A 14,186-nucleotide genomic window follows, 5' to 3' on the forward strand; every position below is an offset into this window, starting at 1 on the left:
AGATTTGTAAAATTCACTTGCCATATTTCCTTTATTAAACACTCAAATTAAACACTTAATTATTGTGGGTGTGACAGCATTAAAAAGTGGAAATACAGTAATAAATTTTCTAATCTAATTTTTTCTTACAGCTGTAAAAAATTGTTAACTTGATATGTTATTTGCCTGCCTTTTTGTTAACACATTGGTATTTCCATCATCAGTTACTAAATGCCAATTTGAATTAAAGGCCTGAGTAGAACTTTCTATTTATGCCAATCTTATTTTGTCTGTTTATTTGCTATTAAGTTAACTCATAGTATAGACAGCCATAATTTCTAATAAAACAAATGATTTTGAAAGTAAAATGCTGAAGGTCGCCAAAATTTTAGATGAATTTAATATACAAATGTTTTTACTTTTTGTTTCTGCCATAAACTGGTATATATGTACTATTAAGAAAAGCTAATCCCCCAAATCTTAAATCCACCCTGTTATCCAATAAAAAATCGCCATAAGCATATTTTTTATGTATATATCATCTCTATCAAGTTTTTAAAAAATTGAATTTCTTTTGGTAACACAAGTTTCTTCATCTAGTTAAGGTTATTGGTCATGTATTTTTTGAAAAAAATGTTTTGTTAATTGTTATTAGCAGACTTTGTAGAGTCAGTCTTAGAGTATTTGTATTATACAATTGATTTGTTATTTTTTCATGTTTCTATAAAATCATAGTTTTAAAAGCATATTTAGTTATAACATGGCATCTGCAGGAATACACTTTGGAAATACAAACAGTGTCATAGCTGTCTACAAGGTTAGTTATATAGAGGTTTAAATGAGAAAACAAAGAGCACTTGAAATCACATACAAATTCACGGGCTCTGTGGCTACTTGCCACAAAAACACCTTACTTAAATTCTTTTTTAAAATATTTGTGGGTTGTTTGTTTGCTTTTTATGATTGTCCACGTGTTTAAAAATGTAAAAAAACAAGCTCTGTTTTTTCTAAAAGCTGTAAATTGAATAATGCGTAGCTTAAAAGCAATTTATTGAACAACGGTACATAATATTGGCCAAAAAGCCAAATGACGAATCTCTACCAGCTGATACGAGTTTAATACTCAACCTCATAAGTTAAAAATACTTTACTTTCTCCTGCTTCAACTGTTTGTAAAACTTCTCAGTGAATGCATTTATGTGTGTATAGAAAATAAAAAGAGCTAAAATATATTTTACAGGATGGAAAGGTTGAAATAGTTTCCAACGAAACTGGAGACCGAGTTACTCCAACAATTGTTGCATATACCGGATCAGAAAAAGTATGTTTTACATTGCTTGTAGGCATTTTAATTCATTGAACATTTCTAATGCTTCTGTTAATACTGAATTATGGTTAATGTTTTTTAAGCTTGTTGGTCAGCCTGCTAAGCAATATTTAACACGGAATCCTTCAAGCTGTATATCACAAATCAAATCCTCCATAGGACAAAGGTAAGTTGGCAGAATTTTTTTCATTTTAAATAATTTGGATGTAAGCAAATGTAACTTATTTAATAAAATTTAGCACTTACAAAGTTTAGCATAACAAGTATAATGAAATTTCACAGAAATGACGTTTTTGAAGTAGTCAAATTTTCTTTTTTCTTTTATTAGTTTTACTTCTTAAATGTTTGTATGCATCAAATTAGCAGTTTTATCAATGAATGTGATGGAATGCTTGATTTCATTGAAAATTGTCACAATAAATAAATGTTGTTAGCTTTTGATAAATACTCCCAAAATCTAAAGTAATTTTAATATTGTTCATTTAAAATGCTTTAAATTGTCAAAGAGCTTTGAAGAAAAACACTAAAATTCTTTATTATAAAATAAAATTTTGTCTCCAGAGTACGAGACTAGAATTTACATCAAGTTTTGCAATCAGTTGCCGTAAAAGGAAGTTTTCTGTGTGAAACTTGTATAAGCATTGTTTTTTTCGTTAGCTTCACAGATGATCATATCAATCAGATAAAAGATGGCGCATCATGCGAGGTAAATAAATCATATTGTAAATTTTGTATTTCCTAGTGTTGTTTTAGATCGACTGTGCTAGCTATCTTGATTGTAAGGTTTATTTTTTTGTTTAGATTTCAAATGTGAAAGGAAGTATATCATTTAAAGTTAAAGTGGAGGATAACTTTGTAAAAGTGTCGTCAATAAAGGCAGCTTCTTATATCTTCACAAAACTTTTAGGTAATTTTTAAATTCTTTCAAAATAATAATAAACAGACTACAAATTTTTCACTGGATAAAATTGTAAAAAAGGGGTAATCAGCAAAGTGTAAAAGAATAATATAACGGAAATTCATAAAAGATTTATTAAAGGAAATGATGTGAATTCATAGAAAATATTAAGACAAGCAGAAAGTTGAAAGACTCTCTCGTAAAATTTGGTTTTCTTGTTTAAAAAAATATTTACACTGCATATTTTCTTCTGATTTACTTACTTACAACTGCATATACTATATATGTTAATTTTAACTGCAGTAGTCTTTACTTTATGTTTTCTACATAAAAGCCCTTGAAAAACGGTATAAATTGACAAACAAAATTTCATAAATTTTTGTGAATATCAGGTCTTACCAACTTAGCAAAAATTTGTTCTTTTGAAAGTTAATCCACTTACATCTACTTTTGCTTTTGTAGAAATTGCTGAACATGTTGGTGGCAGTGATTTAGAAGATGTAGTACTTGCAGTGCCTCATAATTTTTCAGAAGAGCAAAAGCTGTCTTTATGGTATGTGCATATTCAGACCAGTTATTGTTATCATATTAAGTCATTATGGTCATATCCAAATCAAAGACCCTACTCGAATAGTCCAACCGTAATAAATGCCCAACCCCAAATAGAAGCCAACGGTAGGCCATTGAAATTGAGATTGACCAAATGCCTGAGTTTTTTTTAAATAAACCTTGATTGGCAATTAAACGCCTAGGGTGTTTAATTTGTTAACTACGAATTTTTTGAAAATGTTTACAGTTTGTAGAGTGTTCCTCTAGTTCCTGGGCCTCATGTAAACTGAGAAAGACTTAGCAGAACAGACTTAATGCAGAAGAATTTGAATTTACATCTAACAGGGTCTAGATCAGATTGGAAGAGGCTTATTAATATACCCCGTCCAAACCATGCTAGCATGGGAAACGGACATTTTGCTGAGAATGATGATAGTGATGACGATAATTTGTCAATTTTGCATTGCCCAATACTTGGTACTGTAAGAGATGCTTTAAGAGAATGATAGTAACTGGACCATAACAAATGACTACCCTAGTTTGTCATCTTAATCACTTTCGAAGTTGGTTGCCTATCATGTTAAACTGGTACTGACTTCAGATCACTAAGAAATATAAAAATTTAGTTATCTATGTTATTAATATTGTTGATATTTTTGTATTTAGTGAAGCAGCTGAAGATATAGGTTGTAATGTTCTAAGAGTGATATCAGAGCCTGCTGCAGCTCTTTTAGCATATGGTTAGTAATAGCTTTCTTTTATACTTTTTTGTAAGAAATATGAATATTTTTTTTTGACAAAAGGTGCAAATAGTGAATAGAATTCTGCTTGCAAAGTGAAATAAGTTGAAATAATGCTATTGTTGAATGAATGAATAAGTAAGAAGCTAAGTGAGTGAGTAAATGAACATGTGAGTGACTGAGTAAGGAAATGGATGGATGCAAATATGACATCTGAAGACTAAGTGTGATTGTAACTTGTAGGTATTGGCCAAGAAGATCCAACAGTACATGGGTAAGTTTTATATAAACGTTTTTTGTTTACAATACATGCACAAAAATGGTAATTCAAAGTCGTTTTTTTAAAAAAATAAGCAATATTTGTTAATCTATTTCTGCGAATAGCTAGCAAAGTTTGAAAATAGGGCCTGTCTGGCTTGTCACTGCCATTGGAAGACTCTTAGCATTTTTGCATGGTGTATTCTTTAACGCAAAAAAAATTGTTTTTAGTAATATTTTAGTGTATCGGTTAGGAGGTTCGTCCATGGATGCAACTGTGATGAATGTTAATAGTGGAATGTACCGTGTTTTTAGTCAAAAGTGCAACCCGAATTTTGGAGGGAAAGATTTCGATAAAGTTTTAGTTCAACATTTTCAGAAAGAATTTCAAAGGTACTTATTGAGGAGAAATGTTGACAAATTTTATAAACTTGATTGGGAACAACAAGTTGATTGTTAAGCTGCTACTTTGATACCATTTTTTCTTTTCACTAGACTTTTTTTTGTCAGAGCTATGCTACTAGAGTAATAATTGGAGGGCTTTTCTGCACACCACAATGAATACTTACCTGTGTTTTGTTTTACTGCTTTTCTTTTTGTTGTTGTATTATTTTATCTAATAAGCCAAAGCTTTCACCAGGAAATATAAAGAGGATATATCAAGCAATAAACGAGCAATAGGAAAACTGACCACGGCTGTTGAAACATGCAAACATGGCCTCACACGAATGCAGTCAACTTCATGTGCTGTGGATTCACTCTATGATGGTTTGGATTTTCATTCGCAAATTCCAAGGTATTGATACGATAAAAGTTTTACTTATGTTAGATGACTATTTGTGTATCACATTGAAATAAAAGCAGAAATTTGTATCTGTATGTGTCGAAGTATGTTTCTTTAAAACACTTTTTACTTTACAACAAATAATTTTAATCTAGAGCAAAGTACGAGTCCCTCTGCAGTCACTTGTTTACACAATGTTTGCAACTAATAGATGAGTCATTACAGTCTTCAAATTTAACAGAATCACAGATTGACACGGTACATTCTCAATTGTTTCTTACTCTCAGTGCTTCGAATGAGATCTGCATATGTACACACCTTTTGTATCTTTTTACACTATATTTTCAAAGTGATGTACTTTTTTAATCAACTTTTGCAGAAAGATCTTACTATTTTTAATAATGTTTAGGTTATACTTGCCGGTGGTGGTTCGAACATGCCTCGATTAATCAATCTAGTTAAAGAGCGCTTTAAATCTTCTGAATTTTTAACTAAATACTCCCCGGAGGAGTTACTTGCGCGAGGAGCAGCACTGCAGGTTGGTCAAGTTTACTGGATTTACCGCCATGTTTCTTAAGCTGAGAAAGTGAATACAGGTTTTCCAATAAAACAGTGAAATAATACGTTACAGAGATTCTCTTATTGAGAATTTGATTTTTAAAAAAAACCCTGTTTTGTCTTCTCTTTCAGGCAGCGCTACTGCAAGGTCGGGAAGATATAAATGCTTCGAGTCCTAGCTTACAATGTTTATCAAAAAATATCGGTATAAAGGTTTGTAGTATATTAGTAGTATATTTTAGGTGTACAATTTGATTACTTCCTTGAATTTTTACTTCAAATATTTTTGTAACCTTATTTTTCCACAGATCTCGAAAGATGGGAATGAGCAGATGGAAGTTATTATCAATAAAAATACGCCAGTACCAACAAGACGGAGTAGAACTTTCAAATGCGACGCGCAACAGGTGATTTGTGATTTGCGTCGTTCTGCAATGCGAATCAATGAGGATAAAGTGAGACAAAAAACAATTATAGATACAATAATTATTGCTGACATTGCAAATTCAAACTAAGGCTATTATTGCTCGTTTTCTTATTTATTCGCCCGAATTTGTGAAATGGAAGATGGAAATAATACATATTCTTCAGTGCATAAAATAATATACGGCAGAAATTTAGGGTCTTTAAATAGGATTTTTAAAACTTTTCTTTTATTGCATCAACGAACTATACTTTAAAATGCTCAAATCCGAGAAAGATTTATGAAAATTCAGAAAGGCAAAAGGCATGAATGTCAATGATAGTCCAAATCGTATATTTTAGTTCAACTCGCATATTTAGTCCAACTTGCATATTTTATTCCAACTCGCATATTTTAGTCTTGCTTGGGTGTGTCATGTTTTTGTGCTTTTCTTTAGACATCTGTTTGCGTCTGTGTGTGCGAATCTGTTGATACAAACATAGAAACTTCGAGACTACTAGCAAAGGTGAGCTCTTTTGTTGCGTTTTAAACCTTAACAGTGCTCCTCGTCCTTTTTACGCAAATGCTAATAACTTTTTTTTAGCTCGCTATGAAAGACTTAAACGAAAATTCTGAAAAAGAATTACTCATAAATTTTGAAGTAAATCGGTAAGTTTTTATAAATCTGTTTCACGGTAATTAGTTATTACCGACTTCTTAGACTATCAACTTTTTTTTTTATTTTTGACCAATTGACTTGAGCAATATCCAATAAAAGGCTTTGTTTAGCTTTTTGCCAACCAGTTCTATTACAGGTGCGGTAACAAGATTTAATTAGTTTTGTGACTTTTGCGATTTTTCAATATTTTTCTTGAAGTCTTCAAGAAAAATAACAAATAGACATCATTTCCGAAAGTAGATCTTCGCCGATGAAAATGAGAAATTAATGCTCTAATAATTCTTTTTCTTTTAACAAATACTGTTACAGTGGATTCTGTCTAAAGGAGTCACTTCTGTATTGATCATGGTAGTCGCACCTAAAATCTTCTAAATAGCCTAAAATTTGGACCAAAATATTGATTTCTCTTGACATTTCATAAAGTTGTTTAGGCAAACATGAAATTTTGTTCAAAGCAAATATTTTTAATTATTTCTTTACGAAAAAAGGTCAACCAATATTTATGTTAGGCAAGGCTTGAATTTCACCTAAAATATTTTCTGAAAATATACAATGATTTTTATTTTATTTTTTTAGTGTTTCTCTTAAATCTTTACCCAAAAAACCTTCTTCAAAAATTTTGAAATTATAGTCATTCTGATTGGTTTCAGGTCTGATATAGAAAAACCTCCACAGGGCGGACATTTATTTGCATAAAGCGGAGTCTTTTTTCACCAATGATATTTGAGTGGAATCCAGCGGTATTTAGTAGCTGTCAAACGAATGTTTCCTAATTAAATTTGGAACCTCATTCGAAAACCTGATTCGTTAGACTAATAATGCTTTAATCCTGGAAATAATATTTGGGAAATTGTCCGTTTTTCTGCCCTTTTTCGAAATAGGCAAACAGCGTCACTTGGCCAGTGCTCTGCAGCCGGGAGGGCAAAAGCACTACTTTGCCAGAGGTGCAGTTCGAGTAACCAACGTCAAAAATGCGCTAGCTGCACTCTCAACAATGTCCGTATTATAAAACAATCCAATGGTAAAAGTAGTGCGTGCTGATATCAGCAAAAATTAGCACCTTTTAAGATTTCGGAGCAGCCCAAATAACCGTAGATACTAAGTGTACTGTGAACATTGACATTTAAGTTCGGAGTGCATGTTAGTTAGATAGAAACGGCGTTCGTAATTGCTTGTGGTTTCGATCTTTAAAATTCCGCCCTCCTTTTCTGTAATGTCATGAGTGGTAGGTATTATTTAGAGAACGTGGCCATATAGAAACCATTTTTATAGTTTGTTAAGGTTAAAATTCCACTAAATAACCATTCTAAAACACTACAATTACCTTTGGAATTTTAAGAGTTTTTCTTAAAAAAACGTATAAGGGGATAAGGAAAACGATGATAAGTTGCACGGATAGTTATTCTATTAATTAAGCTGTTTTGAGACATCCTGAGAAATGGAATTTACCATTTTCTTCGTCATAGTACATCCTCTTGAGATTATTGATGAAATTCCCAATTAAGATCTAACAGTCACGATTTTCTTTTTCTGGATTATATCTTGGATATCCTCTTAAGACTATCACTGTATATGTACACATATGGTTCTCCTTTGGCCCTTCTTTTGATCCTGAACATTGTTCTTTTTATATTGAAGAAAAACTACTTTGTTCATCACTAACATACTGCCAAGCAGTGAGCGGGATTCGATCCGCGGTCCCCAGAACTGGAGAAGAACTACTTTGTTCATCACTAACATACTGCCAAGCAGTGAGTTAGTGATGAACAAAATAGTTCTTCTTCAATATGACTTACACGCATTATACTCGCCCGTCATGATCAGAGGTCTGATCGGGGTGAACCATTCTCTGTTGAGAATGAAATACGGATGTGCTATGATAAATATTCACCTATATGTATACACACCATCCGGATAAACTATCTGAGTTCATCATTAACATATTGCTGCACGTAGTGTAGTGGGTTCGACTGCGGCTCCCAGTTCTGGGGACCACGGATCGAATCCCGCTCACTGCTTGGCAGTATGTTAGTGATGAACAAAGTAGTTCTTCTTCAATATGACTTACACGCATTATACTCGCCCGTCATGATCAGAGGTCTGATCGGGGTGAACCATTCTGCAAAAGACAATGTTGAACTACCAGTAAACTGCAGTGTGGAAAATATCTTGGGTAAAAACAATTACGAGAATGCGAAAAAGATTCTTGACAATTTGAGATCACAAAACATAAATAGACTAATTTTTGGGCATGTTAATATCAATTCACTACGAAATAAGTTTGAGCCTCTTATTAATCAAGTTAATAGAAACCTTGATCTCTTTTTAATTTCAGAGACAAAATTAAATGAATCATTTCCTACGAATCAGTTTTTGATTCAAGGCTATAATGCATACCGTTTCGACAGAAATGGCAATGGGGGAGGAATGATTCTCTATGTACGAAATGATATTCCCTCAAAACTTTTAAAACCCAAATGTGAAAGTAGTGAGCTTGAAATTTTTTATATTGAACTAAATTTAAGAAGCAAAAAATGGTTAGTTGTGTGTTTATATAACCCAAAAACTAATCTTATTGCTCAAAACTTAAACCACATAAGTAAAAAAATTGATTCGTTTTCCTGCAAATATGAGAACTATGTAATACTGGGTGATTTTAACGCTGAAATTAGCAATCTACATGTAAATGAATTTTTAACAACATATAAACTTAACTCTTTATTAAAAGAGCCTACATGCTTCAAAAGCATAGATAACCCTACAAACATAGATCTCATCTTAACAAACCACCCAAGATCTTTTTGTCACTCCAGGGCTATTGAAACAGGCTTGTCTGATTTTCATAAATTGACAATGACTGTTTTAAAAGCCAACTTTGCTAAACGAAAACCAAAAATTATAAATTATAGAGCATATCGGAATTTCAATAATGTAAATTTCCGCCATGATATAATGGGTGCTCTAAATGATGACAAAAATCTCAATGATTTTAAAATGTTTGAAAATTTCAAAAACAGTGTTTTAAGCATCTTAGATAATCATGCTCCTCGAAAGAAAAGGTATGTACGTCATAATCAGGCAGCTTTTATGAGTAAAGAAATAAACAAGGCAATTATGAAGAGATCAAAACTTTTAAATAAGCATAGGAAGGATAAAACTCCAGAGAGTAAATTAGCATACAATAAACAAAGGAATTTTTGTGTTTCACTAATAAGAAAAAGTAAATACAAATTCTTCAACAACCTTAATGTTAAAAATATAACTGACAATAGGCTATTCTGGAAAACAGTAAAACCATGTTTCTCTAACAAGACAGTTACAAGTGAAAATATTACCTTAGTGAAAATGGGACTACAATATCTCATGATAAAGATATTACTGAAATATTCAACAATTATTTTGGCAGTGTTGTTGAAAATTTAGGCATAAAGTCATCAAATATACAACCTTCAAGTAATGAAAACAGACCCAAAGATCAAATAAATTCGATAATATATAAATATAAATCTCATCCTAGTGTAGAAAAGATAAGAAAAAGCGCAAAAAGCAACACAAAATTTTCTTTTAAACAAACTGCATTTGAAGATGTTGAAAAATACATTCGAAAACTTGATCTAAAAAAGGCGCAGCAAAAAGATGATATTCCTACTAACATCATCAAAGAAAACAGTGATATTTTTAGCCAATTCATTACTGAAAATTTTACGCAATCGTTAAAAAGTTCTAAATTTCCAACATCTTTGAAAAACGCAGATATTACTCCTACACACAAGAAAGGACTGCGCACTGAAAAGGCGAACTATAGACCTGTAAGCGTCCTATCGAACATCTCAAAAATCTATGATAGATGCATGTATGACCAAATATACACCTTCTTCGAGCCATTATTTTCGAAACTTCAATTTGGTTTTCGTAAGGGGCACAGTTCACAACAATGCCTCATAAGTATGATTGAAAAATGGAAAAACAGTCTTGACAAAGGTGGCACATTTGGAGCGCTTTTAACTGATTTGTCTAAGGCATTTGACTGCATACCACACGAGCTATTACTAGCAAAACTTCATGCATATGGCTTTGATATGAACTCTTTGCTGTTTATAAAATCGTACCTAATTGACAGGAAACAGCGAGTACGTATAAATAACAATTATAGTACATGGAAAAAAATAAAATACAGCGTACCGCAAGGATCAATTTTGGGTCCTTTGCTTTTTAATATATTTTTATGCGACCTTTTCCTTTTTGTTCCATATATGGACATTGTCAACTATGCTGATGATACAACCCCATTTTCAATAGGAAAGAATATCAACGAAGTTATTGAAAAGGTTGAATATGCAGCAATTATAATATTTACTTGGTTTGAAAATAACGGTATGAAAGCCAACCCAGAAAAATCACATTTTTTTATTAACAAAACTGATGTACGATTAAAAGTTTGTGATGAACTTCTACACAATTCTCAAACTGAGAAACTGCTTGGTATAACCATAGACCACAAACTTTCTTTCGAGGAACATGTTAATCAGCTCTGTAACAAGGCAGGCCAGAAAGTTAGTGCGCTTGCAAGGTTATCTTCCTTAATGACATTAGACCAGCGAAAGCTGATTATTAATGCTTTTGTCACTAGTCATTTTTCGTACTGTCCATTAGTATGGATGTTTCACAGTCGTAAATTAAACAATAGGATAAACCATATACATGAAAGAGCACTAAGAATTATCTATCAAGACTATCAATCCTCATTTGAAGAGCTTTTATCAAAAAATGGGAGCGTTACAATTCACCAAACGAACTTACGCATCCTTGTTACTGAGCTGTATAAAGCTAAAACAAAAACAGGTCCAGAAATGTTGAATGAAATTTTTATTTTTCCTGAACCAGTGTATAATTTGAGGAAGGACAAACTCAAGAGTAACAAAATATTTTCAGTGAGATATGGGATCGAAACACTGTCTAATGTTGGGTTAAAGCTTTCGAACTCTTTGCCTTACGAGTATCGGAACGCTGGTACTTTAATTGAGTTTAGAAACAAAATAAGAAACTGGATTCCAAACCATTGTCCTTGCAGAATATGCAAAACTTTTATACCTGAATTAGGTTTTCTTTAGTTTCCCCGTTGTCTTCCTTTGCCAGTTGTGGAGCGGGAACTCAGTTAAACATGTCTTGCGGTGCGACGGTTTAGGTGGGGTGGTATCATATGAGAATGTTCTAGCCTTATTATCTGGTTGTATATTATTTTCTCTCGACCCCTGCCTGGGAAGTTTGACTGAGTTCCTGGAACCACCACTACATAGCCTTGACATATTTTTGACATATTATTTATATTATTTAAAATGGTATATACGGTATTCCTTATAGATTTTTTATATTCAGTTATTTATTGTTTTTAATGTTTTTAAAGTTGACTTTAATTAGCCTCAGAGCTACATTTTCTTGTAAATTTGTCAACTATAAATAAATTAATAATAATAATAAATAATAATTCTCTGTTGAGAATAAAATACGGATGTGCTATGATAAATATTCACCTATATGTATTGTTCTTTTTGTCTATATTTCGCGAAAATTAATTTCGATGTTGCGGCGATAATGATTTACTTGAACTATCAGCCTCTTGCCGGTGCTTCTGTTAGCCTCTTGTCAGTGTTATTGTTGCCTCTTGTCAGTGCTAATGTTCACCTCCTGTCAGTGTTGCTGTTAGCCTTTGACAGTGCTGCTGTTAGCCTCGTCAGTGCTGATGTTAACCTCTTGTCAGTGACGATGTTAGCCTCTTGTCAGTGCTGATGTTAACCTCTTGTCAATGCTGCTGTAAGTCTTTGTCAGTGTTGCTGTTAGCCTCTTCTCAGTGGTGCTGTTAGCCTCTTGTCAGTGGTGCTGTTATCCTCTTGCCAGTGGTGCTGTTAGCCTCTTGCCAGTGTTGCTGTTAGCCTCTTGTCAGTGCTGATGTTAACATCTTGTCAGTGGTGCTGTTATCCTCTTGCCAGTGCAGCTGTTAGCCTCTTGCCAGTGGTGCTATTAGCCTCTTGCCAGTGTTGCTGTTAGCTTCTTGTCAGTGTTGCTGTTAGCCTCTTGTCAGTGCTGATGTTAACCTCTTGTCAGTGATGATGTTAGCCTCTTGTCAGTGCTGATGTTAACCTCTTGTCAGTGATGATGTTAGCCTCTTGTCAGTGTTACTGTTGCCTCTTGTCAGTGCTAATGTTAACCTCCTGTCAGTGTTGCTGTTAGCCTTTGTCAGTGCTGCTGTTAGCCTCGTCAGTGCTGATGTTAACCTCTTGTCAGTGATGATGTTAGCCTCTTGTCAGTGCTGATGTTAACCTCTTGTCAGTGCTGCTGTAAGTCTTTGTCAGTGTTGCTGTTAGCCTCTTCTCAGTGGTGCTGTTAGCCTCTTGTCAGTGGTGCTGTTATCCCCTTGCCAGTGGTGCTGTTAGCCTCTTGCCAGTGTTGCTGTTAGCCTCTTGTCAGTGCTGATGTTAACATCTTGTCAGTGGTGCTGTTATCCTCTTGCCAGTGCAGCTGTTAGCCTCTTGCCAGTGTTGCTGTTAGCTTCTTGTCAGTGTTGCTGGTAGCCTCTTGTCAGTGGTGCTGTTATCCTCTTGCCAGTGGTGCTGTTAGCCTTTTGCCAGTGTTGCTGTTAGCCTGTTGTCAGTGCTGATGTTAACATCTTGTCAGTGGTGCTGTTATCCTCTTGCCAGTGCAGCTATTAGCCTCTTGCTAGTGTTGCTGTTAGCTTCTTGTCAGTGTTGCTGTTAGCCTCTTGTCAGTGCTGATGCTAACCTCTTGTCAGTGATGATGTTAGCCTCTTGTCAGTGTTACTGTTGCCTCTTGTCAGTGCTAATGTTAACCTCCTGTCAGTGTTGCTGTTAGCCTTTGTCAGTGCTGCTGTTAGCCTCTTGGCAGTGCTGATGTTAACCTCTTGTCAGTGATGATGTTAGCCTCTTCTCAGTGCTGATGTTAACCTCTTGTCAGTGCTGCTGTTGGCCTTTGTCAGTGGTGCTGTTAGTCTTTGTCAGTGTTGCTGTTAGCCTCTTGTCAGTGGTGCTGTTAGCCTCTTGCCAGTGTTGCTGTTAGCCTCTTGTCAGTGCTGCTGTTAGTCCCACGTCAGTATTGCTGTTGGCCTCTCGTCAGTGTTGCTGATAGCCTCTTGTCAGTGCTGCTGTTATGTAGTTATATATGATAAATCTTTTTGGTTGCTCACTCCCTATTTCAAGAAAATATGTTTTCAATGTTTTCATAAACATTAGTGAAGCGGCTAAAATATATAAAGGGAAAGACATAAAGGGAAATACAAAATTCCCACCAGTTAAACCATAATACACAACTCTGATTCAGTTTGTCGATATCGTTATTTTTCATCTTTAAGATTCAGTATCCTGCACAGGTGCATTACCTGTTTACGCACACTTCATTTTGTCACTGTTGTAACGTCTTAAGGTGGCATTATTAATGCGAGGATCCAAGTAAACTAAATTTCATCTTTTCTTTAGGAATGGTTATCTACAAGTCACGCTAACGGAAAAAGTCTCAAATAGAACGGAACAACTTACTATAGAGATCGAACACACATGATGCATCCTTGTTATCTGTTACTAAATAATTTTTGTAAAGCTATCATGAGCATGACTAATTTTTTTTTTATTTGTGAATTTTTGTCTACTTATTATCATTATTTTCATGGTAGAGTTATCGCTGTTAAAATTTCTACTACGTTATTAAGAACAGGGAAATTTAGATGCGCCTAAATAAAACAAAATTTTATTTTTTCTATACAGGTGTCGTAAAATTGCGGAAGATATTCCAACATACCATTAATACCGTGCGATTTTGATTCGCGATTTTCCCGCCTTTTTTGGCTATATTTTTGAAATAAGTTATTTTTTGCTTTAATGTCAAAATATTTTGCGGTTCTAAAAAGCCGCAAATTACGCGCAATATCGCGAAATTGGATTTCCTGGTAAAAATTTGATACCACTTTATAAAAGGTAAGTAGAATCGGTGAAAATTTCACGCC

General features: G+C 33.8%; 1 protein-coding gene across 1 annotated transcript; it reads left to right on the top strand.

The window, feature by feature from the left end:
• Positions 1 to 526: 526 nt before the first annotated feature.
• Positions 527 to 13,821, top strand: LOC130654464 (heat shock 70 kDa protein 14-like). The gene is made up of 17 exons (XM_057457049.1): positions 527 to 796; positions 1,220 to 1,300; positions 1,390 to 1,472; positions 1,964 to 2,012; positions 2,108 to 2,213; positions 2,667 to 2,757; positions 3,420 to 3,493; positions 3,737 to 3,767; positions 3,983 to 4,144; positions 4,392 to 4,547; positions 4,691 to 4,793; positions 4,945 to 5,073; positions 5,226 to 5,306; positions 5,402 to 5,500; positions 5,954 to 6,022; positions 6,101 to 6,165; positions 13,663 to 13,821. Exons 1-17 carry the CDS (start codon positions 740 to 742, stop codon positions 13,742 to 13,744), a joined length of 1,518 nt encoding a protein of 505 aa, XP_057313032.1. The 5' UTR covers positions 527 to 739; the 3' UTR covers positions 13,745 to 13,821.
• The last annotated feature ends 365 nt before the right edge of the window (positions 13,822 to 14,186 follow it).

The sequence above is a fragment of the Hydractinia symbiolongicarpus genome, chromosome 8 (genome assembly GCF_029227915.1).
Source record: "Hydractinia symbiolongicarpus strain clone_291-10 chromosome 8, HSymV2.1, whole genome shotgun sequence".
In the NCBI taxonomy this organism is placed as follows: Eukaryota; Metazoa; Cnidaria; class Hydrozoa; order Anthoathecata; family Hydractiniidae; genus Hydractinia; species Hydractinia symbiolongicarpus.